Genomic DNA, 23,745 nt, shown 5'->3' on the forward strand with positions numbered 1-23,745 from the left:
GCAGCTCCCCTGCTGCCCGAGGCCCGCCTGGAGCCAACACTGCTGGTGGCTTTAATTGCTTTCACATACGATAGGCTGGCCTGTGACAGGCCTCTTACACCCGCCGAGCGGCCTCTGCACCCCAGCCCCCCTCTCGGCCAGGAGGCTGGGCCCGCCGCTGTTCCAACCTGGGAGCCCAGGCTGGGGCTGCAGGCTGTGTGCCTGGTCCTGGCTGCCATCTGTAAAATGGGACAGGAGGGAGGGGGCACAGGACCCCACCACCTGCGGGAGACAAACTTTTCTCCCTGCCCCTCACTCCTCTGCTCCGTCCATGACTCTGATGGATCCAGACAGGTACCCTGAACGCAGATGCCTCTGGGAAAAGCCGAGCACACATACGGTCCTTCTGAGGCTTCGTGGGGACCAGTCCGCCAACCACTGCGGGGTCTGGCCTGAGCCTCTGTCCCACCTGGATATCCAGTCCTTCCTGGGATGCAGGCAGCTGGTGAACAGGGTACCCCTAAAGGCTCCCTGTGAGGCTGGCCTGGGCACTGGCTCAGCCACCCCGAGGAGCTGTCACCAGGTGGGCCTTGGTGCCCTTCAGCCCTTGGAGGAGAGGTGAGGGGCCAGGAACCCCTGGGAGAGACAGATGAGGAGGAATCCTTACAAAACAAAACATTTTTATTTGGTCCATCGGAGCCTGAGTCTGGAAACACCCATGGAGAATCATCCTACAGGGATGGTACTGACGACTGATAAAATAGCCTCTGTGTCAGAAGAGCTGCCGTATGTACAGGGTTAAAAATACTCACAGCTCAGAGTAAAAGGAGAATAGAAAGGAGGCCCAAAGGGGAGTCTAGTGCTTCTGGGTGCTTCTCCAGGTGTAAATCCACCCGCCTACAAGTCCCACGGGAAGCGAGGGGCCACAGACTGGGCCACCTGCTGCCTGGGGGCTGCAGGACAGTGAGGCCAGGCGGCCCAGGAAGCCGGCCTCAGTCATCCTCAGGCAGACACAGAACTCAGGGCTGAGCAGCCACAGGGAGGACGCTGGGCTTCTGAGGTGTAGAGGGGCTGGGAAGGGCCACACCCTGCATGTGCCTGGACAGGGCTGGCCAAGGATTTCTCCTGGACTGTTCCTCCCAGCAGAGGTCAGGTGGTGCTGAGGACAAACCCCCTCACCAAGCACAGGGCTGGGCCTGGGCTCAGGACCACCTGACCCACTGCCCCAACCCCAGCCTGGGGCATGGCTTCGATCCTGGCTGGCGCTCCAGGAATTGCATAGTGTCCCTCCCCACCACTGCTTGAGCCCATGGTCGCTAGGCACCTGCCTCCTGGGACACTGCTGGGACTCCAGGAACCACTGCTTGCCTCATGAGGGCTTGGGGGGGAGATGGGACCTAGGGGCAAACTGCGGAGAAAAGGCTCCTGACCTCGTGCCCCACAAAGGGGGTGGGTCTCTGCTCTCACCCGGGGTTCTGGCCTGACCCCACAAGGAGGGGTGGTCCCTGCTCTCACCTGGGGTCCTGGCCTGACCCCACAAGGGGGGTGGTCCCTGCTCACCCCAGGGTCCTGGCCTCTGGCCCCCCAAAATGGGGGTGGTCCCTGCTCTCATCCTGGGGTCCTGGCCTGACCCCATAAGGGTGGGTGGTCCCTGCTCACCCCAGTGTCCTGTTCTCTGACCCCTCAAAACAGGGGCGGTCCCTGCTCCTACGTTGGGGTCCTGGCCTCTGACCCCCCAGATTTGGTTTTGTGAATGGAGCTCTTTGCTGCCAGGCAGGAGGCCCCAGGCCATGGGAAGGGGCAGCCTTACCTTGGCCCTGGCAATCTGGGCCAGACCTCAAGGTGGGCTGGTCAGAGGAGCTGGCACACAGCTCCCTCGAGCTAGAGGCCGCTTCGAGGTATTCTGCTTGGTGGCTATGAGGCCCTGGGTAGGAGGGAGGGGCAGGAAGGAAGGCCCAGGGGAAGCTGCGCCATGCCGCTGGCGCTCCCTGGGTAGGGGTCCTGAGATTCTGGTTCAAGCATCCTGTGTTGGGGTCTTCCTCGTAAAGTGCATGTGGGGGCAGGCAGGTGGGGGCAGGGTGGTCACAGCGGCCGGGGCCCATGCAGGCCAGCGACCTCGGGCGTGAGTGGGGGGCTGTGGCTGCCCTTGGAGGCCGTCCAGTCACTGAGGAAGGCCTGGGCCGCCTTGCGGTGCGCCAGGCGGTGGGTGATGGAGAAGCCGGCGTTGCCCTCCAGCTGGGACAGGATCACCAGGACCTGCCTGGGGGAGGGGGGCCGATGAGGGCCTGCGGAGGCTGGGGGCCGCGGGGCGGTGGGGTGGTGGTGGTGCGGGGGTGCCCACCTGTGCAGGGGCGGCACACTGTCCTGGGTGCGCAGGCTGCCACGCGTGGACACCACGTTGAAGCTGTCTGAGCAGTCGCACTGCACGTGCAGGTAAGACTTGGGGTGCCGGTTCTCCACCACCACGATGAGCCCTGCCCAGCCATGTGTCAGGTAGTAGCAGGTCATGCCCTCGCGTCCCTGGGTGCAGGTAGTGCAGGGGTCGGTGGGTGGGTGGGCGGGCAGCCGCCTCCCTCCCCCTCCCCCCCGGACCCACGCCCACCTCGTGCCGCTCGCCCCTGCTCTCCGTGAGCAGGATGATGGCATCTGCCAGCGTGGTCGGCTGGGCCTCCACGGGCTCCACCATGACGAGTCTTGAGCTGTACACGGCCAGCACGTGGCCGGGCGGCTCCGGGGTGCCGCGTGGGACCCCCGCTGAGGGGCCGGAGACTGTGGGGGGCACTGGGTGAGGAGAGCGGGCAGACATCCCCGCTGGGTGCAGGTAGGGCTGTGCTGGTGTGGCAGGGCGGTTACCCTGCGGAGCGGCCAGAAGGCATGGGTGGGGGTCCATGCTGGGCTGGGGTGGGGGTTGTGTGGGCGGGCGTGGGTCGCTCACCCTGCGCGGCTGGTGGGCCCGGTGCAGGGCCCCAGTGGTTGAAGGCACAGCACACCACGGCGTACTCGCCGGGCTCCAGCATCACATCGCAGTTGACAAACTTCTTGACTGCACGCTTGCTGTGGGCCAGCAGGCGGCCCAGGCTCAGGCGGCCACCACTGCCGAAGGAAGCCCGGAACACCAAGACGCACAGGTCCAGGAGGTGGCTGTCCACCGAGTCCGTGCGCCTGCGGTGGCCCGCAGGGGTCACGGGTGGCCAGGCCCTGCCCAGCTGTCCCGCCCCTTCTACCCCGGCCAGGCCCCACCCCTGCCGCCCGGCCCCCACCCACCTGCTGCCCTCCTGGAAGAGGGCGAACTCCAGGGACGCACGCTCCAGCACCGTGAGGGCCGTCACGCCCACCGGCCCGCTGGCCGAGCTGGGGAAGCAGCCCTGCACCCGCGCCTCCTGCCAGTCCGAGTGCACCTTGCAGATGTCCACGGAGTCAAAGTACCTGGGCAGCGAGAGGACAGCCCTGCTGAGCAGCCCCCACCCTCGCCCCGGACACGGCGCCCGTCCCTGGGCAGGGTAACCCCAGCAGGCATCCTGCCCATCGGGATCTCTTGGGATCAGTGTCCCAGAAGCCCTGGTCTTGGCTGTTGCCTGTGGACACCACCAGGGGGCGTCAGGCCGTAAGGCTGACCCACAGACAGAGCCCTGGCAGAAACACCCCCACCCTGTGCTGACCCGAATTCCAGGATGGACCAGGCCTCTGGTTGGCAGGAAGGACACCCCATACACTGGGGCGAGCAGGGCAGCCATGGGGCCGACACTGGTCGTGGCTGCCCAGCGCCCAGTACCTGATGAAGTCGCTGTACTCCATCCAGAAGACGCCTTCGCTGCTGCCGTGCGGCATGAGCTCGCTCCGCAGATGCCCCGGCCAGTGCGGCCACTCGTCCGACCAGCTGCCGTTCCAGGAGAAGCGGCCCCACGGGTTACGAAGGCGCAAGAGCCTGCGGACCACAGGGTTGAAGGCCACTCTCATGCCCCCACGCCCCTGCCACATCCACACGCCCACACTTACCTGGAGCCCTGGACATCACGGACGTCCAGGATGGAGTAGGCGTGGCGCGGGCGCAGGCCCAGGCTCTCGTAGGCAGCATCGTCCACCTTCATGTTGCCTCCCCCACAGGAGGCGCCCATGAGGAATCTGTGCAGGCAGAGCAGCCCCGCTGACCAGGGAGCCCCTCAGTAACGGGCCTTAATGATGGGGGAGGGGGCTGGGCTCACTCTCCAGGGGACCCCTGTCGGCCCAGACCTGCCTCCGGGGAGGTGCAGCACGAGATAGGGGACGCTCCCTGCCTCTGGGAGACCCACGTGAGACACATGGGACTCAGGAAGTGCTGGCCCAAGAGCTCAGAGGGCTTGGGCTGGGGGACAGGCAGACCCAGGGCCTTCGGAGGCCTGGTGAGGCCGGCTGATCCTGCCAGCTCAGGGCTGCGGCTCCCTGAGGGGTGGGGCCACCTAACTGCCCAGCAACAGCTGAGTGCAAGGGTCCTAGCACCAATAAGCTGTCTCTCCCAGGCCTGGGGTCAAGGACCCTCCCCAGACACTGGCCAATGCGTGCTGGGGCTCAGAAGTCCCCCGACTCCCCCCACCTGTCTGCCCCGGCTGCTGCCACCAGGTGCCTCTGTGGGGCTCACTCCACACAGTTCCACAAGGACGCTGATGGCCATCACCGGCCCAAGTCAGGACAGGGCCTTCAAGGTACAGGCCAACGGACAGCATCCTGCCTGCTGCTACCCTGCCAGGGCAGGTGGGACGGCCAGTGCAACATGGGAGCCAGGCTCCAGCTGGGGTCAGCCCATGCCCGAGATATCTTGTGAGACGTGGTACAGGTCAGAGGGCACTGGCCCTGCCTCTCCCACTACTCCATGCCCCAGCATGGCCACCCCTCTTACCCAGCCTCCTTAGAACTCAGCATTTTGGCCCAGATGAGGTCAGTGTCAACTGGTTCCTCGCGGGGGTTCGTGGAGCTGACCTGCAAGGCCAAGCTCTCACAGGGTGCGCCGGTGAGTGTGGCCAGGCCCTCGATGGCGCGCCCGGCCTGAAGGGCAAAGTAGGAGCCGTGCAGCTTGGCCAGAGCCTTCTCGATGAGGGCCACCCACAGCTGCTTGCGCTGAGCCTGCAGGGGGGGCTGGAGTTGTGAGGCCTGCTGCCGCCCGGCCCATGCCTGCCGCCCACCCCGCGCCCGCCGGCGCCACCTGGGAAAAGAGGAGGAAGCCGGCCTCGTCGCAGGGCAGCATGTCGTCCACCAGCACCGTTGTCCATGTGCCATCCTTGCAGAGCCGCACCTGGTAGGCGCCCTCTGCACACAGGCTGCGCGTGACCATCACCCGCTCGACCAGGTCTGGCCGCTCGGCCAGCACCGCCAGCGCACTCAGGAACCTGTGTGAGGTTGGGGCTCACGGAGAACACGGCCTGCTTGCCTGCCGCCCACTGGCAGCCCACCCCCGAGTGGGTGCCCCAAACTCACCAGCAGTTCCCCAGGAGCCCCTGAAGGATGTCTGAGGGCCGGAGAGTGTGGAACACGGACCACGAGGTACTGTGGTCCCTGAACACGGAGCAGTTGATCTCGTGGGGCCTCAGCCACTGTCGCACACGCTGCTGGACGCTGTCGCCCGCGGGGAAGCCCACAGACTTAGGTCCAGGGGGGAAGCTGTCATCCACAAAGTTCACGCCATTCTGCAGAGACCATGGCCACAGGCTCAGGTCAGGCTGGGCCCACTGCCCAAGAAAGCGCCCTGCTGCCTGAGCCCCAGAGGAAGAGGTGGGCACATGTGTAGCCCCCTGACCCCTGTGGATGGCTTGGCAGGGCAACAGGTCAGTGGGAAGTATGTGAGCCCCAGGGAGAGGGTGCAGTGCCCAGCCTGTAGGCTGCGTGGTGGGCATGGGTCGCAGGGAGCCTGGGTGGCCTCCCTGCACAGCCCACTGCACCGAAGGCCCCAGGAATAAAAGTGGGGGGACCTGACAGGGGCAGGGCAGCCAGAACACAAGCTCCTGGATGGGTTGCCAGCAGTGACAGAGGGTAGCAGCATGAGGGGGGATGGACACCCTCTCCAGATGCCCCTGGGGGTGGGTGATGCCCTGGGCTCAGCCCTCCTGCAGCTCCAAGGGAAGAAGGCATGAAGGGGCACCCCAACCCTGAGTTTCAGCAGGGTTTCTGCGGCTGCGGGAAGCACCAGGCCTGCCTGTTGGTGTGAAGCCGCTACCTGTCCCCACCTCCCTGTGGGGCCACCATCTGCAGGAACTCACAGCGGGGCCGAGGGGTCAGGACCACGGAATGTGGGGTCATGGACCCTTGTGGACACAGGGAGAAGGGCCCAGCACACTCAGGCGAGTAAGTGACCTGGTGGCCCCACCCAAGTTCAGGGCCAGCCGGTGCTCTGAGCTTTGGGAAGAGAGTCCCACCCTCCCCCAAGCTGGAGAAGAGACAGTGGGGAAGGACAGACGATGCAGAGGGGCCTCACCTCCCGGCAGAAGGCCACAATGTTCTCCCATAGGGCCTTGGCCTCGCCCTCGTCCGTCTGCCGCCGCTTCTCCACGTGCATGCTCTCCCTGCGTCTCAGGGGCGCTGTGCCCCGGCGCTGGGTCACCAGGAGCTGGGGGGTGTGGCAGGCGGCACAGTGCTTGGCTCGGGGCGTGTTGAGTAGGGTGCAGGCAGGGCAAGCCCACTGGCCCAGGCGCTCAGACGGTGCTGTGGGAAAGAGGTGGCCAGCCTTGTGGGCCAAGCAGGGCCCGGGCTTGTCCGCGCTGCAGTCAGGGCATCGGGTGGGAGGCTCGCCGTGCTCCTGGAAGCCATGCAGCTTGGAGCAGCCGCACGCCGTGCAGCGGGAGGCAGCTGTGGGGTTCCTGAGCGTGCACTTGGCACACGACCAGGTAGTGAAGTCAGGGCTGGAGGGGCTAGCGGGCGTGTAGCGCACGGTGTCGCCGGCCAGGTCAATGACGTCGCTGCCCGGTGTGGTGCCAGCCTCGCAGTGGGCGGGGCTGGCGGGACCAGGTGGGCGCAGCGTGGTGCCACCCTCAGCTGCCTCTTCCTCCAGGAAGCTCAGCCGCTTGCCCGACAGTAGCTCCGCCAGGCGGGAGGCCCCAGCCGCGGTCCGCCCCAGGCCCTGGGGGGGCCCCTTGGAGCTGGCAGAGGGCGAGGGCTGGGTGGCCTCAGGCACCGGTGGCTGCAGCTGGGGGGGCACCTCGCGGCGGCTGCGAGGCACAGGGTTGTTCTGGAGGGTAGGCGAGAAGGGGCTGAAGGGTGGCCCCCGGGGGGGCTCCTGGTCCGCAGCAGAGGGAGGGTTGACATCAGCGCCTTCCCCGGGCTGGGGTGGGGCAGGCATGACAGGGAAGCCTGCGGGAGCCACGACTTCTGGAACCACCAGGGCCTCGGGAGGAATCCTGGGCAGCGAGAGTTTCCGCGGCCCCCCACAGGCCGAGCAGGAGCTGGCCACTGGCGTGTTGTGCAGTGTGCAGCGCTGGCAGGCCCAGCCACTCCCAGTTGCGGCCGCGCCCCCCTCTTCCCCCTCCACCTCCTCCGGCCGCCCCCCAGCTGGCTCCATGGCCGCCAGCCCTGCCGTCTGTGCAGGCCCTGCCTCCTCCCCGCAGCTGCCCTTGGGCTCCGGCAGGACCCCGTTGATGACGGGTAGCAGGGAGGCCCCGGGGACGGGCTCGGGGGCAAAGCCGCACACTTCGCAGGCCCCCCTGCCCAGGAGGTTGCGAAATGTGCAACGGGTGCAGGGCCACTTCTGTTCCTCCACGCTGAGCCGCAGGATCTGGTCGAGGTCAGGCTTGTGCCGTGGGGCCTCGCAGATGGAGCACTGGCGCTGGCCAGCCGGGTTCAGGAAGGTGCAGCGTGCGCAGGACCACTCCCCGACCGCAGCCATGGGCCCGGGCGAGTGCGTGTGGCTGCAAGGGAAGGCTGCGGTCAGTGATTTTTGACAAGGGTGTCAAGATTATTCAATGGGGCACAGACAGTCTTTTCAATCAATGGTGCTGGGAAAGCTGGGTTTAAATGCTAAAGAATGAGCCAGAGCCTTACCTCATGCCATATTCAACAATTAACTCAAAATGGATCAATGACCTAAATGTAAGAACGAAAACTGTAAAACTCTTCGAAGAAGAAAATGTGAGTAAATCTTCATGACCTTGGATTTGGCAACGTATTCTTAGATATGACACCAAAAGTACAGGCAAACAAAGGGGGAAGAAAAGAACTTCATCAAAATTAACAGCTTCCGTGCTTCAAAGGACACCATGAAGAAAGTGAAAAGATAACCTACAGGAAAAAATATATGCCCATCATCTATTTCTGATCAGGGTCTAGTATCCAGAATATATAAAAAGTTCTTATAACTACACAACAAACAACCTGTTTTTAAAAACGGACAGAGATGGGGACTTCCCTGGTGGTCCAGTGGTTAAGACTCCGTGCTCCCAATGCAGGGAACTGGAGTTTGATCCCTGGTTGGGGAACTAGATCCCGCACGCCACAACTAAAAGATCCCACATGCTGCAACTAAGACCCAGCACAGCCAAATAAGTAAATAAGTATTATTAAAAAAATGGGCAGAGGCCTTGAGAAGACTCCCCCAGAGATACACAAAAAGCCCATGAAAAGATGCTCAGCACCAGCAGCCATCAGGAAAATGCAAATCAAACTACTACAAGGTACCACCTCACACCCAACAGGGCAGACGGTAACAGCACTGGCGAGGATCTGGAGAAACCACAGGCCTTCCCTACGTTGTTGGTGGGAATGTAAAATATTACAGTTGCTTTGGAAAAGTCTGACGGTTCCTCAAAAAGTTAAACAGACTTACCACAATTGTGACCCTGCTATTCCACCCCTAGGTATATGCTCAAAGAATTGAAAACTGGTGCTCTTCACAAACACACATCCACACATGTCCATGGCAGACCTGCTTACAACAGTCAAAGAGTGTAAACAACCCAAGTATCCATCAATGAATAAATGGATAAACGAAACATGGAATATCATTCAGCAACCAAGAAGGACGAAGCACCAACACACAACACCAACGAGCCCCGGAAGACACAAGAGGCCATACGTGGTGTGATTCCATCCACAGGAAATGTTCAGGACGGGCAAACCCAAAGGCAGAGAGGAGCCTGATGGTTCCTGGGGGCTGAGGAGGGGGGTGGGAGCAGGGCTCTGGGAGCCTCTGGGGTGGGCAGAGCTGGCCCCGCAACCGCCTCTTGAGGACTAACCCGGGTGCGAGGGGCGTCCAACACTCCACACACACAGTCTCCTACCCTCACTGTAGCTGCTCTGCTTGGCAGAAAAGTTAACTGTTCTTCATGACAAGTCATGAAGTTTGTGCTACTTATGGTATGTTTGTGCCAAATCCTTCAGGAAGAAAGAAAACTTCCCTCTTCAAAAAAAACAAACAAGGGACTTCCCTGGTGGTGCAGTGGTTAAGACTCCACACTTCCAATACAGGGGGCCTGGGCTCGATCCCTGGTGAGGGAACTAGATCCCACATGCCGCAACTAAAAGATCCCACGTGCCGTAACTAAGACCCAGCTCAGCCAAATAAATAAATATTAAAAAAAACAAACAAAAAATGTCCCCCGAGCAGCGCGACTGTTCCTTGGCCCAGAGCAAACTGTGAAGCCGCCTTCTCGGGCATGTGGCTGAGACTCACAGGCTGCCCACAGCACCCAAGTGGGTGGATGGGCCCTGGGGCGACCAGCACGGGGGTGGGGCCTGGCCAGGTCAGCTTTGGCCTTGTCTTCTGCACTACCAAAAGCCTAAGAAATCTGCCTAGAGATGACTGGAGCCTCCCCTGCTGCTCCCCACTGACAGAAGGGCCCACGGTCAAGGCGTGGGCACATGTGTGCCCACACAGACACACACGTGCACACACACGCTGGGTCCCAGGCAGCCTCCACGTGGGCCCCAGGCTCAGAGGATGGTCTTTTGCCCTGGGTGCCCCACCTGGCCTGCAGAGCTGGTCTGACCCTTTGTGGACCACCTGCTCCTGGCAGAGGGGTGTCCAGGGAGAAGACTCGGGCTCCCGCCCCCAGCACAGGACAGGTGGGCCTGGGGCCCTCCTAGGACACATCTGCCCTCAGCTCCAGGCCCCTGGTGGTCCCAGACATGCTGAGAAGACACAGGATGGGGAGAGAGCCCAAGTCCCACCCACTCTCATGACCCAACAGCTGGCCAGTCCCTTGGCCGGATGAACAAGAGGCCACACCCAGGACACACAGCAGGTGACACCTGGAGGCGGTGGGAGCTATACTCCCTCAGGGACACCTGTGGCCCACACCTCAGTCCGCACCTCAGCGTCACCAGGTGGGCGGAGATGAAGTGGCTCTGGGGTCAGCGACCAGGTGTCCAGAGGAGCCCTGGGCCTTTGCCCCCACCCCCTCAACTACCCTGCTCCGGTCTCCACACACAGGGTCACCCTCACGGCCACCCTGATGCGCTGGGGGCCCAGGACCTGGATCCCTAGAGTGTCCAAGGTGAGGCCAGAGCACCAGACAAAGCCTGGAAGTCGGAGACCAGCATACTGAACTCCAGGACACGGGTGTCACTCCGCACGACAGGAAGGCCAGCCAAGTGGGAAACGGACACCAAATACCTGGCTTTGCCCTCAATTCTCTGGGGCTGCAACACTCAGCTCCAATTCAAAAGGGAGGTGATGGAAGGGCCTGGGACACGCAGGGTCTGCAGGAGCCTGGGGACGGCCTTTTCCTCCACAAAAAAGCTGAGAGGACTAAGTATTGCCCCCACTCAAGGACCTTGCTCGGTCAGGCCAGCAGACCCAAGCCCAGGCTCCCAGGCAGGATGTCGCCACCTGACCCCTTGCTGGTTCTGAGGTGCACGTGGGCCCCTCCCTCTAAGGTCATCCTCAGCCAGCCTTGGGCTGTCCTCTCCGCCTCTGTGTACCCAGGGGAGGCCAGAGCTCGTAGGTGGTGGATGCCCGTTACTCCTCAAGGCCTCGCAGCTCCTGGCCTGGCTTGGTGGTGGGTGTCATGCCCAGACCTGGAGGCTCTTCAGTGAAGGGTGGGCTGCGTGCGGCGGGTGTCCGCACGATGCCCGGGGCCCATGAGAGCAGGGGAAGAGTCAGCCGGACCGTCCGCACGTGCATGTCCACGTGTCCAGGTATGGGTGTGGGGAGGGGTCCTGGCAGCCGACCTTTCTGCCCCTCTTCCTGCATCTGTGGCGCCCAGCCCCCTGCGCCGCTCCTTCTAGTGTCCATGCTGGGTGTCTGGATTCCTCAAGGTCACTGGCAGCTCTTCCCACAACTTGCTCCCAGGGGCAGACAGTACCTGCCTGGAGTGCCAGGCCGGATGCGCCAGCCTGCGGAGAGGCCTGGCGGGAGGCCAGAGAGTGAGAGAGGGCGCTGCCCGCCCAGGCTGCTCGCTGGTCAGCGTGAGCCAAGATCCAACAGGCACACACGCGCTGGGGCACAGGGTCGCCACCTCTGCTGCTCGCTGCAGCCCCCCCGCCCCCCACCCCAGTAATTCTACCCCTGGCGATTTATCCTGAGGACATAAATACACAGAAATAAAATGACACGTGTGCATGGAGAAAGGCGTGAAGAGGTGCACCAGCCACTGGGGATAAGCTGATGAAACTAGCATGAGCGACCACCTCAAACCACCAGGAGGCCAGGATCAGAACCGCGGGCGGTAACAGCATTGGGAGGGTTGGGAGAAACCAGAACCCTCCCTGCCCGGCTGGTGGGGATGGGTAACACTGCAGCCACTGTGGAAAACAGCCTGGCCGTTTCTCAGAAAGTTAAACATAAACTTAAAATAAACACGAGCAACTCACTTCTATGTATCTACCCAAGAGAAGTGAAAACACACGTCCATGCAAAAACCGGTACACAAATGTTCACGGCAGCAGATTCATAAACTCCATGGGCAAAGAACCCAAATGTCTATCAACTAATAAGCAGATAAACTCCACACAGAGGAGCATCATTCAGCCATAAAAGAAGCGAAGCACTGATACTACACCGTGGATGAGCCCAGAGAACACAATGCTCGGTGAGAGAAGCAAACACAAAGGTGTGATTCCCTTGACGTAAAACGTAAAATGTCCACTTTTGGTCTCTGTGGCAAATCCACAAAGACCAAAAGTGGCTGAGTGATTTCCAGGGGGTGGGAGGTGACTGCAAATGGGCAGGAGATGGGGTCTCGGAGATGCTGTGAAACTGGATTGTGCTGATGGCTGCACAACCGCACACGTGGACTAAAACCACTGAGCCACATGCTTAGGAGCGAAGGATCTGGCGGTAGGTTACGTTACACCCCAATAAGACTGATACAGTAACTGATACAGTAACAAGTGAACTGAGGCGATTTGCTAACTCCTGGTGCCTGCCACCATCTGCTTCCCAGCACATCCCCCTGGACCTCAAGCCCTCATGACTCCATCCACTAAGGGTAACTCAGACAAGACCACTCATACTACCCCTGAAGCCTCCCAGGAGGCGGGTCCTGCTCCCACACACCTGCTGGCCACCTAGACGGTGAGCCCAGGACATGCATGGGGCCCACAGACACCAGGAAACTGTCCTGCACAAGTGAGCTGTGTCCGAGAGAAGTGACAGCCAAGGGCAGCTGGCAGGGGCCTCCGGGAGATGGAGGAGGGTGTCTGCTACCCACTAAGCCCAGGCGTGGGGGCCCAGGAGAGTGAGGCTACCTCTGGCCAGAGGTCCATGGACCCTGAGTGTCTGCTGTGCACCAGGTACCTCTCCCTCCAGTGAGGCTGCAGGATGGGGCAAAGGCGGGGGCGTCAGTGTGTGCGTGGCTGACGTTGGAGCCCAACCCACCCAGACGTGAGCAGTGGGCACAGTGCCCGGGCTGCCCCACGCCCATCACCCCAGCACCCCAAGGGGAAGCTCTCCAGGTGATCCAGGACAGCCTGGGTGGGTCTGAGTGCAGCCACGGCTGCAGCTGGCGTGTGCAGCCTTGCCAGCGGGGACCCACGCCCCCCTCTGCTCCCTTGCAGGCAGCCACATCAGAGCAGGGTACCACGCACGGGTGGGGGGCCAGGGCAGTGCCCCCCAAATCCCATGGGAAGCAAGCCAGCATTCTCGGTGCATGCTGTGCCCCTGCCCCTCCCCACCCAGCAAGAAGCTCCAGCTCCAGCAGACAAGCAAGCCCCCGGGCTCAAGGTGGGCTGCAAGGTCCCGTCCCAACCACCTCCGACCAGCCAGGCGAGACCTGAAGCCCGGCTCCAGGAGGGGCCAGCATCCCGGGCCTTCTCTACTGAGTGAGCAACCCCAGAGCCTCTCAGGTGTCTAGGGGGATATGAGTTGCCAGAGGACCCTAAGGAACAGGGACCCCACTTCTCTGAAAGTCCCTCTGCCGAGGAAGGGGCACCTGACAGCAGCACCCGCCCCTCAGGGTCCCTTGGGGACACGCCGTCTCCACCTTCTTACCTTCGGGCCCGGGGGCGTGGGGGCTGGTGCTGTCGGGTGACCAGGGTGTCACCCCAGACAGGCTCCCCAGGGCCGCTCCTACACCAGCCGGCCGCTGCCGGGGGCCCTGGGTAGGGCAGTCCCCTGGGGAAGCCGTGGTCCGACTCGGTCTCAGTGGCCAGCGAGGAGGCGGAGCTCCCCATGGCCCCTGCGACAGTGGCCACGCTGAGAGCCGGGCCTGGTCACATGTGGCCGGCGGCGGCTGGCGAGGTGGAGCATGGAGGAGGGCACCCACGCAGGAGACAGGGCGGCCGGGCTGGTCCGAGTCACACAACAACAACAGAAATGACACAGAGAATAGAGAGAGAAGAGACAGTGTGATTCACAGGCACCAAGCCCCCAGGAGCCCAGGGAGGTTCCCAGCACACAAGTGGCCTTGGGGTGGCAAAGGAGAGCCCAAAGTATGGGTCCCCACAGCCAGGGTCCCGACAGGGCTGCAGCCCTGGCGCACAGCTCGCCTCCACCCTCGACTGGCACCCCCCTCTCTGCTCCCACAGGGGAGGAGCGGCTGTGCCACGGTCGCTGGCCAAAAGGGTATCAGCCTTAAAAGAAAGGATTTAGAGGATATTTAGGCAGAGAAAAGAAAAACAAGGGAAGGGAGCCCAGCGAGGCAGGCGAGCCCTGGCAGGACAGCCTCTGGGAGGGGCACTGGGCAGCGTCCAAAGTCACAGGGAGGTGCAGTCACCACCACGGCCTTTCCGGAGGGACAGCTCCCTCCACCCAGAGATGGGTGACCAGGGAGGGACCCGGGAGGCTGCCCGCCTTCCAGGGGGAGGCCAATGGGCCCAAGATCATCCGCCCTGAAATGGGAGGCCAGGTGCATCTCATTTCAAATAAGGCGAGTTCCAGTCAGGTTCAGGGAAGATGCCTGGGCCAGGCTCTGGGCCAAGGTGGGCGTCCAATTGGCTTTTTGGCCAAAGAGGTGACCAGCAGCCCTGCCCCCACCCCCAGGTCCACCGTCACCCAATGACACCCTTCTTTCTCCCAGCTTCCAAACAAGTCCCTTGGACACAGGGGCCAGCAGCAGGGGTGGAAATGGTGGACGCGTCCTTGCACAAAGGCAGGCTGGAGGGCACCCAGGCCTCTGAAGCACTGGTCCATGCTGCGTCCAGGGGACACGGGTGGGGATGCCCACACCTGAGTGGCTAGCAGCACACGCAACTCTGGAGGCTGAAGGGGTGGGAGAAGTCTGGGCCCCTGCCTCATAACAGCTTCAGTCAGACCAGCCGAGTCCCCTGTAGCAATACTGTTCACCTGGACCCATTCCTCCAAGGGACATGGACAGGATAGAGCAGCGTAGGGCCCGAAAGGCCTGGAGATCCTGAAAGTCACTTACCACTCAGGCCTCCCCTGCTCAGTACGACCAGAGCCGACGGTGGGGGCAGAGGCCCCAGTGGCCTTTAAAGCCGACACTGCCCACTTGGACCCTGAAGGAAGGGCTGAGGCTCCTGCTGACAGGAGTGCCGTCCAGTGGGAGCATCACACGAGCCTCAAGTGTCATTTCTAACCCTCTGACAGCCACAAAAGAAAGGCAGGACAGGTAAATGGAATCTCTGTAGCATATGTTACATCACCCAACACGTCCAATGTGCTGCCAGGTCAGTTTGGAATCAGGATGCAACCCGCGTGAACCACGTACCACCTATGTTGAGTTGAGGTCCTTCCTCTACTGTGGTTGATGCTCACCTCCACGAAGATGGGCCACACTCCAGGGGCAGCAGCCATGGCTGCCCAAGGTTTCCGTACTGGGCTGTGCTAGAGCACACTCCCAGTGGTCACGGCACCTTGAGCAGGGTCACTCAAGACACCTGCCTCTCCCATGATTACGAGTCGGACACCACAACAGCTAGAACGGCCCCCAGGCTCCTGAATCCCACTCCACATAGGAACCCTTCGTGGGAAAAGAGCCCAAGCGTTTCTGACACTCCCCTTTCACAGCCAAATCCTGAGCAGGTGAGGGCTTGAGCTGAAGCTGAGCCCAGTGAAAGGTGTCCCTGGAGCAAGACTATTCAAGCCTGGGTCCAGGCCGGTGTCCACTGTGAGAACAAAGGACGGGGGGCGGGTAGACAGTCCACCCGCAGCCAGGTCAGGGCTGGCATCACGTGTGCCTGATGCAGGTAGAGCCGAGGGAAGAGTGAGGACACAGCCCTGGACCTCCCGGGGGCCTGTGGGCCTGGCTCGCTGGGAGGAAGGAGCACCAAGGTCCTGTGAGGACCCGCCTGCTCTTCACCGACGCTCTTAGCCTCAGGGGACTGAGCGCTCAGGCCTGTCACAGACACTTGGGGTACCGCATGTGAACAGCACATGAGGCACCAAGCAGGGCCCGGCAGCAGCTGTACCCCACGTGCCAGCCTCCCGACACACCTTCAGGAAACTCTGACCCTGCAATCAAGAGGGTTGGGGGAGGGTGACCTGGAAGGGCCTCTCTGGGGAGTTCTGGGGATGGCAGCACCAACACCCCCACACCCTGCTCGGCCGCCGGGGTGATGGGGAGCCCTGGCTGCCTGGTCCAGGCCCTGTGCTCCCGCCCCGAGTCAGTTCCTTTCATCCATGCCTTCCTGCATCCTTCACTCACTCACCAGCGCCCAGGCCACCTGGGCTCCAACGGCACTGCCCAGGGCCGCTCCCTGGCTGCTCTGTCTTAGGAGCAATGCAACATAATTGCGTCTCCCGGCAGAAGCCTGGGCTCAGACGCTGGCAATGCCAGCCTCCCGAGGGCCCGAAGGGTGGGTGTGCCTATCCCACCGCCCAGACCAAGCCAGTGCCTCCTTGCCCTTGTTCGGGAACTGCTGCCCTAGATCTGAGTGGGATGGTGGCCTAGATCTGGCCTCAGGGAAGTGCAGGCACAGGGCTATGGCAGCCCCCCACCTGGCGTTACCAGCACTCCCCAGCGGCTGGGGACAGCAGGGGACCCTCCCCCAGAGTGACAACAGCATGAAGGGCCGGACGAGGGTGAAGCCTCCTCAGGACCCTGCGTGGGACGCGCCTGTCTTGGTGGTGGCAAGCCGGGTCCTGGGGGTGACACCCCACGGCCTCATCCAGCTCACCTCGTCCCACTGCCCACAGGGCACTTCCCGCGGCGGGTTACGCGACTGAGGACTAGGGCTGAGCCAACACCTGGCAGAGGCTGAACCCCAGGTCCAGGGCAGGGAGGCGCGGGATCCTTACTCCCTGTACCCCCAATGCTCCGGGGGCTCCCGCGAGTCCTGCGGGCATCAGCACAGGCTGTCCCCGCTAGCCTGAGGGGCACACACACAGGGCGCCAGAGTCCCTTGGGACAGCCAGGCTCTGCAGACACGGGCTGCCTGATGACGCTTCCACACGTGTGTACACGCTTCGCCCAGCCGTGTTCACAGTGCACGTGCCCCACGCCTGGCTGGTTTGCCATGTGCCAACTGCACACCACCTCCCACTCAGGGCCCCGGGCGCAAGTCTCGTTAAATCTCATCTCGTAACAATGGTGCTTTCACAACTGCAGCAACCCCAACAGGCCGCCCAAAACCAGCCCAGATGGGGCATGGAGGGAGAGCAGCCGTGAGGGGACCACAGGCTTTCCCAGAGCATTGCTCCCTGTGCCCGGGTGCCCCAGCTGCACCCACCAGACGTGAAGCCTGGTACTCCTGCCTGAGGGAGGGACAGGCCAGGACAGTGAATGAACCCACCTACATCCCTTCCAGAAACCAGGCTGGGACACCCCCCCACACATGCCAGGAGGCCCCTGTCCCAGCATGGGTGGGACAGCATCCTCCCACGCCACCCTCGAGGGGTCAGGCACCCATATCAGCAGCTCATGGGCCCAAACCCGCAAGGTGGGAGGGCAGTGGGGTGGACAGTTAGGGGCTGGGCCACTGGGGACGTGGTGGCTCTACCTGGGGAGCACCAAAGGGACAGCAGACACAGTCCAGGAGACATGTCTGCCTTGCAGTGTGCCCAGAATGCCAGGACCACAGCCCCAAGCTTCAGGGGCATGGCGGCCTGCAGGGCTGTGAGGAACAGGGTTCTGAGGGGGGTGCCCACATCGCTCCACTGCAGCCGGACAAATCCACGGTGCTCGTGCCTGGGCTCTGCCTTGGGAGGTGAGGCTTTGTGGCAGGTTTGCCAAGAGCACATCCACCCAGAGGGCATGCCTTGTCCCTCTCTTGGAAGGGTCTGGACTCTGGCCCCTGGAGCAGCAGCCCCAGCCCCCAGGCTTATCGGCAGGAGCCAGAGTCCATCGGAGAGTGGTGTCGACCGGCCACATGGCTCTGCCTGCCACCCTGAGACCGGGGCCAACCCCGAGGCAAAGGTCACACAGAGGCCGCCCCACCTCCGCTGCCCCAGGGAAACACTCCCATGGGAAGTGGCCGGGGACTATGTCCCTTTAGAAGCTGCATCTGTCCCTCACCCAGAGGTTGGAGGCCCCAGGGGTATGGCCTGACTCAGCTGCTCCTCGTTACCTGGTCCAAGGCCACAACTACCTCTAGGCCAGCCAGGGCCATAGGGAACAAGGCCTCCCTCAGCCTGGCTCTGCCCATGGCTGGGGCCACCAGGGAAAGATGCCCAGGTGGGGCAGGGCTCTGGGCAAGCAGCCAGTAGCCATTGAGACTCATCTGGACCCAGGTCCTGGCACCATCTGGCCACTCCAACTGCCCACAGGGCACATGTCCCCCTGCCAGTCCTTTCTAGGAGTGCTGTGAGGCCCAGATGTCCCTCCACCCACAGCCAGGCCAGCACCCCACAACAGCATCGTCGACCTCTGAGAGGAGACTGTGGAGGTTCTGCTGAAAATTCCTATCAACGCCCCTAAGAACCAGGCCCAGGAACAAAATGGTAATGAGCACTCCCTGCCATCCAACTTGGGGAGAAATGCTGGAGCCCCAGATCCCTGCCTGCACACACTCTAAGGTGGCCGCTCTGCTGGCGTTTCTGGACTTCTCTGCCTGTCCAGCACCTCAGCCCTGAAGCATCCAGCCACAGGTCAGAACTCAGGGCCCCAATGGTACTGGTCACATAAACGACCAGCAGGTGTCAGGTGGGATTTGCTCTGCTTCTAGGGCCCCTGCTTTCTGGGGAGGGAGGAGCGGAGACAGGCCCCTCAAAATCAAACCCATGTGTGAGGGGCAGCTCGCCAGCACGGAGGCTGAAGGACAAGCTGCGGGGGTCTGGGCTGCCTCCCAGAAGGGGACAGGGTCACGGCGTGTCCTGTGTCTTTTGAGTCGTACCTGCCTCAGTCGTACGTCGTGGAAAAGGAAATTATTGTCAGGGAATCAGGGATGCCACCAAGATCTCGTTTCTAGTTCACGAGTTCAGTACCGTCTGATGATGAGTGCGCTTGGTTTTGGCACTGCCACATTTCTGTTCGCCAAGTGGCAGCAGGAGCAGCCCTGGCCCAGGCAGCCCAGTGACCTCGGGCCTCGAGGGTGGCAGAGCCACCTCACAGTGAGGGCACTGGAGCCTCCAGCTCACCCCGAAGGGAGGGACCTTTTCAGGAGCTGCAGGGCCTCCAAACACGCGGCCTTTCCCCTTCCGTGGGGGGAGGGGAAGGAGGTTCTAGCAGTGTGGATGTGGGGGGGCCAGGTGTGGGAGGACTTCCCCTGCCCTGGCCTTTGGCCAAGACGACCCAGAGGAGCAGAAGCCATGGATGCCTTCCTCAGGACAAAGACACCATGACTCTCGTCAACAGCAGCTATCAACCTATTTTCCTTCTGATATTCTGCAGCACCATCCAGGCACGTCCCCCAACCTGGCCACCAGGGAAAGGGGGAAGCAGACAGCAGGGTGTGGAGCAGGTGCTCAAGTGAGATGGTGCTGCCAGGACAGGCAGTGAGGCCGTGTGTCCCACTCGGTCTTGTGCGAGTCCACCCCGGGTGCCCCAGACAAGTACTTACTGGAGGGACAGCACATCCCGCAGGCATCGGGAGACCCCATGCTGCTCTCCCACAGCCCCCGGCTCCCTGCACTGTCCTGGCAGCACCAGCACAGCCATCTGCAGAGTGACCCAGGATGACAGGGTGTGGCTGGGCAGGTCTCCAAGCCCAAACTCCACCCACAGCCTCCTTCCAGCTCATTCAAAGAAGGTGGAGACCAGTGACCCTTCCTCATCCATGAGAGGCTGAGAGGGGCCATTCTGGATGCCTCCCTCTCCAACCCCGGAGTTCCCGTCCGAGTTCAGAGCTGGGTCACCAGAGCTGCCTGCCAGCGAGCAGCTGACAGAGGATGCTCGCTGACCACCCTGCCCTTGGTGCGAATGGGGCAGTGCTGGGCACAGGGGGAGCCGGAGACAGCCAAAGGGATACCACAGGCCTGCTGGGCATTCTTGGCAGAGCGGGGCAGGGGGTTGGGGGGAGTGGTCCCTGCCTGTGAACTTGGCAGAAGGTATTAGGCAAGAAAGACACAACCATATTCCTGCTTTGGGATGCTCCTGTGGGTGCCGGGTGGGAGGGCCTGAGGCAGTCCAGGCAAAAGAGCAGGGTGAGGAGCCAACTGACCCGGAGGCCACGGAGCACCCTTGGTCAGGGTGTGGGCCGCACCACTTAGGCTCTTCACCAACCAGCTCAGGCCGGTGAAAACATCTGTGGTTTTAGAGAATTTTTAGGACAGCAGAGTCCTTCCCAACTCCATGTATAAAAAACAAACCGTCGGTGGTGGAAGGAAGAGGCTGAAAGGCATCGTCGTGGATCAGACCTGGATGTGCAGCCCCATCCAACCCTCCCCAACAGCCACGCCTGCCCCTCAGCCTCGGCCTCCGGGTCTGTAAAGTGGGGCTTAGTAGAGTGCTACCTGAGAGACAGGGGCCCAGAGAATTTCATGCAGGGCCTGAGAGCAAGGAGTTTCAGCAAAGTTACCCTGTCAAGAAGGGCAGAGGGGTTTGGAACCATCCTCCAGATACAGGATCGGAGGGCCCAGCCACTTCCTGCTCTCAGAGCCCCGGGGCTCAAAGCAGAGACACAAGATCCGAGACCGAAGGTCCCTGTCTAAAGCTGTGCAATCACTGAGCTTTGGGCCCAGCGGGGCTTAAGCCTGGCTCTCAGTAGGTCATGAGATCACCAGCCTGGCTGCTCAGGAGAAGCAGCTCTATAGAGTTTCAGATGCAGAAGAAAAGAGGGGTGCTCCTCCCGGGAGCAGAACGACCTGAGAGGAAGTAAGAGGAGCTCAACACCAGGGCCGGGCTCAGCTGGCCTCTCCAAGACCTGCTCCCACCAGCCAGGCTGCAGAGTAGTGGCTCTCAGGCTCCCCGTCCATTTGGGGCCCTCCTTCTGCAACTTGGGCCAGGGAAACACTACCTCTCTCCCCACATTTGAGGAAAGCACTCAGAAGTGGAAGGATCGACTTACCCCCTCCCCCCAGCCTCTGGGGGCGGGAAGGTGATTACCGGTATCCTCCTAACAGTGGTTCACACAGCCCCCCAGACCCAGGCAGAGGGAGGAGCTCAGGGATCTCCAAAGGAGGGGCTCCCAGAAAGAGCTCAGAACTACCAAGCACCCAGCTGAGCCCGTTTCCCTCACAGGACGCCATGGCTCCGAGCCACAGGACCCCAAACTCCCAGGCCTGGCCTCACTGGGGTCCTGCTGCCTGGAGTCCGGTCACAAATTCCTGTGTGTTAAGGGGTTCCGAGAGCCAGCCCAGTCAGGGCCACTTGACCACCCAACAAGGCTGCACTGGTCAGGATCAGAAGGGCCCCTCCTGTGGGCAACAGGAAGAGCTGGGTCGGCCGGCAGCCTAGCAAACATTCTCAGGGCCACCATAGGTAACTTTTCGGTTCGCTCCAGCGCCAGCAAGAGAGGGACGGGAGGAGGAAATGTGGTTGGTGGCCAGTGGGCACACAGGGCGCGCCTGCTCCCCGACTCCACGGGGCCGCCCCAGGACACATCCCCTAACGTCGCCGGGGCCGAGACACTGCCCGGAGGTAAGGGCACTCAAGGGCAGGAGGGGCTGAGGCCGCCTCCCGTGTCCTTAGCACCCCGGGCTGGTATCCCTCTGCTCGAGGTCCCGCCGGCTCCCCTCTCCAGCAGCGCCCCCAGCCCGGCCGGGACCGGCCAATGCCCAGGAGGTGCCGCCCGTCGACCACGGCCCCTCGGGGGTCCAGGCCGCGCCCCCGGCCCTGGCCTGGCCCAGGAGCGGGACTCACCTCCGCAAACCCGCGGCGCCTCCTCAGTCCCTGCGGCCCGGGCTCGCTCGCCTGCGCCGGCCGGCCCACAACTTGTTCTCGGAGGGCGGGCGGGCCCTCTGCCGCCGGCGCTTTGCCCCGACGGCCTCCCGCGCTGAGTGGCGGAGCGGGCAAGCGCACCGACCCGGCCCGACCCGTCCCGCGCAGCGCCCTGCGCCGCCTCCGTAACGTAGCGCCCTGCCGGGGCCCCGCGGCTACGGCGCGCCCGGGGCGCACGCGGCGCTGTGAATCCCTCGCCCGGACTACCACTCCCACAAGGCGGCGCGGCGCGCGAGGCAGGCCGGGAGGCGGAGTCCGGGGCGATGGCCAGTAGCCGCCTCTACTGGCGCTCTCCGACTTCCCGGGGCGCCCAGGGAGGTGGCCGAGCCCGGTCCCGGGCGGCGCTGCGTGCTGAAGGAGGCCCCGACGGGACCGGGACTACAACTCCCAGAATGCCCCGCTTGGAGGAAGGGGCGGGACCCCCAGGTCCTCCCCGATCACGGCGCTTCCGGTTGCCGTGCAGGTAGGCGCGGGCAGCGGCCGCTGACCTCTCTCGGGCCCCTGAAGTCTGCGGTGTCCGCAGACCCGCCACCTCCCTTACGGGGTCCTTCTGGGCTTGTCTGCTTCCTCGGGTCCCCGCAAAGGCTTCATGGTCCGAAGCTCCGGTTCGCTGGGACCGACCTGGGCTGACCCAAGGCCGTGCCACTCAGTGTGACTTGGGCACGTTGCTTGTCTGAGCCCCAGTTTCTCCTCGGCCACCGGGGAAACCAGCACCCCGCGCCGCTGGGAGGACGGAGGGAGGCGCAGTCCGGCGCCTGGCAGGAAGGAAGCCGGTGTGGTGAGCGGGGGGCCTCTGAGCAGAATCCGCCCCCATTCGCAAAGAGCCTCCTCAGGGGCGGCCGCTCCCTGTCCTTTGGGCAGCCGGAGGTCCCTCTGTCGCCTAGAGGCTGTGGAGGCAGCAGGATCTGCTGAAAGCGCTTTGGTGTCAGCGGTTTACCAGGCACAACCGAAGCACGGAGAAGCCACAGCGGGGAGTGGGGATGCTGAGGTCGGAGCTCCAGGAACCCTGGTATTCAGGGGCGCGTGGGGATCCTGAGAAGGCACGGCCCATGCAGGAGACACGGAAGCAAGGCCCCTAAGCTAAGACAGATTTAAGGAGAGTGGTTGTGGTCCAATTCTGCCTCCAGATGGAGAGGAGTTTTGCAAGGGGAGGTTAGGTAATGTTTGCTCCAGCGTCCAGCCAGTAGGACCTTCAGGGACAGCGCTGAATGCTCCTGGAAAACCTCCATCTTATTCTCCAGGTGCTGCAGCCAGGACACCCACGTCCCAATCATAGGTGCTTGGGCTCAGACAGCCGAGACAGAGCTGCTTCCTGAGTGCCTCTGGGGACTCAGCCCACTTCCAGCTTCCTTACCTGCACGAAGGTGACAATGACAGGCCTCTGACCAAGGCCTGCTGGCTGCAGAATCACTAGAGGATGGAGTCAAGGGCCGACTCCTAGTGGTGGCTCAGTGACCACAAGTCCCTTTCCTTCCCAGCCCCCTTCCGTCCGCACTGCCTGGGGTGATTGGGCCAGAACCGGTGTCCACAGCCCTATAACCTCCCAACAAGAAAAACAGCCAAAGTTGAGGATGGTGACCTGATAGCTGAGGTTCCTGCCAGTTGACTGCAGGGTTTTGCAGAGCCAGTCCCTACGTGGGGGTGGGGAGAGAGCAGGAGCATCCCAGCTCTCCCCAGTAAGGGGCCAAGGCCTGCTGTCATAGGGAGAGAGCCCAGTCACCAGAAGAGGGCCTCAGGAGGATTCTTCAAGACTGTCCCAGGAGGGAACTGGAAGGAACAGGTTTCATGTGCAGGGGCAGCAAGAGGACCAGAGCAGCGAGACCAGGGACGCATCTGTACGGTCAACCTGTGATCATCTTAAATGTTCTCAGTCACATAGGTGTAAATTTTAAGTAACTATAAAGCAGAAGATAAGTGACCTTCAGGAGATGGCCACCCAGAGGGGAGAGGGGGTGGGGGGCGGCATTAGTTCAAGTGTCCCTGTGCAGGTCTCACTCGTGCTTTTCGCAGCTTTGGGACACAGCAGTGAACAAATGCTCTCAAGGAGTGGAGATTCTATGGAGATGAGGGCACAGGGATCCTCCGTGGTGTGACAGGCACGTGGGAGCTGAGGCCAGCAGGCGGCTGAGGACAGGACACACCTGTGCTCTGGCAG

General features: G+C 62.5%; 1 protein-coding gene across 5 annotated transcripts; it reads right to left on the minus strand.

The window, feature by feature from the left end:
- Positions 1–642: 642 nt before the first annotated feature.
- Positions 643–21,923, minus strand: CAPN15 (calpain 15). 5 transcript variants are annotated; one of them, XM_067707228.1, is made up of 13 exons: positions 21,513–21,919; positions 13,367–13,661; positions 6,422–7,847; positions 5,428–5,636; positions 5,156–5,339; positions 4,853–5,076; positions 3,976–4,101; positions 3,752–3,904; positions 3,244–3,405; positions 2,915–3,072; positions 2,582–2,748; positions 2,321–2,499; positions 643–2,239 (listed from the first exon to the last, which is right to left on the minus strand). In XM_067707228.1, exons 2-13 carry the CDS (start codon positions 13,546–13,548, stop codon positions 2,062–2,064), a joined length of 3,348 nt encoding a protein of 1,115 aa, XP_067563329.1. In that variant the 5' UTR covers positions 13,549–13,661; positions 21,513–21,919; the 3' UTR covers positions 643–2,061. The 5 variants fall into 5 exon arrangements, with proteins under 5 accessions (XP_067563329.1, XP_067563328.1, XP_067563331.1 ...); XM_067707227.1 differs by having other exon boundaries at positions 2,915–3,141; positions 21,513–21,917; XM_067707229.1 differs by having other exon boundaries at positions 2,092–2,235; positions 2,915–3,141; positions 21,513–21,923.
- Positions 21,924–23,745: the final 1,822 nt, after the last annotated feature.

This window comes from Pseudorca crassidens, chromosome 15 (genome assembly GCF_039906515.1).
Source record: "Pseudorca crassidens isolate mPseCra1 chromosome 15, mPseCra1.hap1, whole genome shotgun sequence".
In the NCBI taxonomy this organism is placed as follows: Eukaryota; Metazoa; Chordata; class Mammalia; order Artiodactyla; family Delphinidae; genus Pseudorca; species Pseudorca crassidens.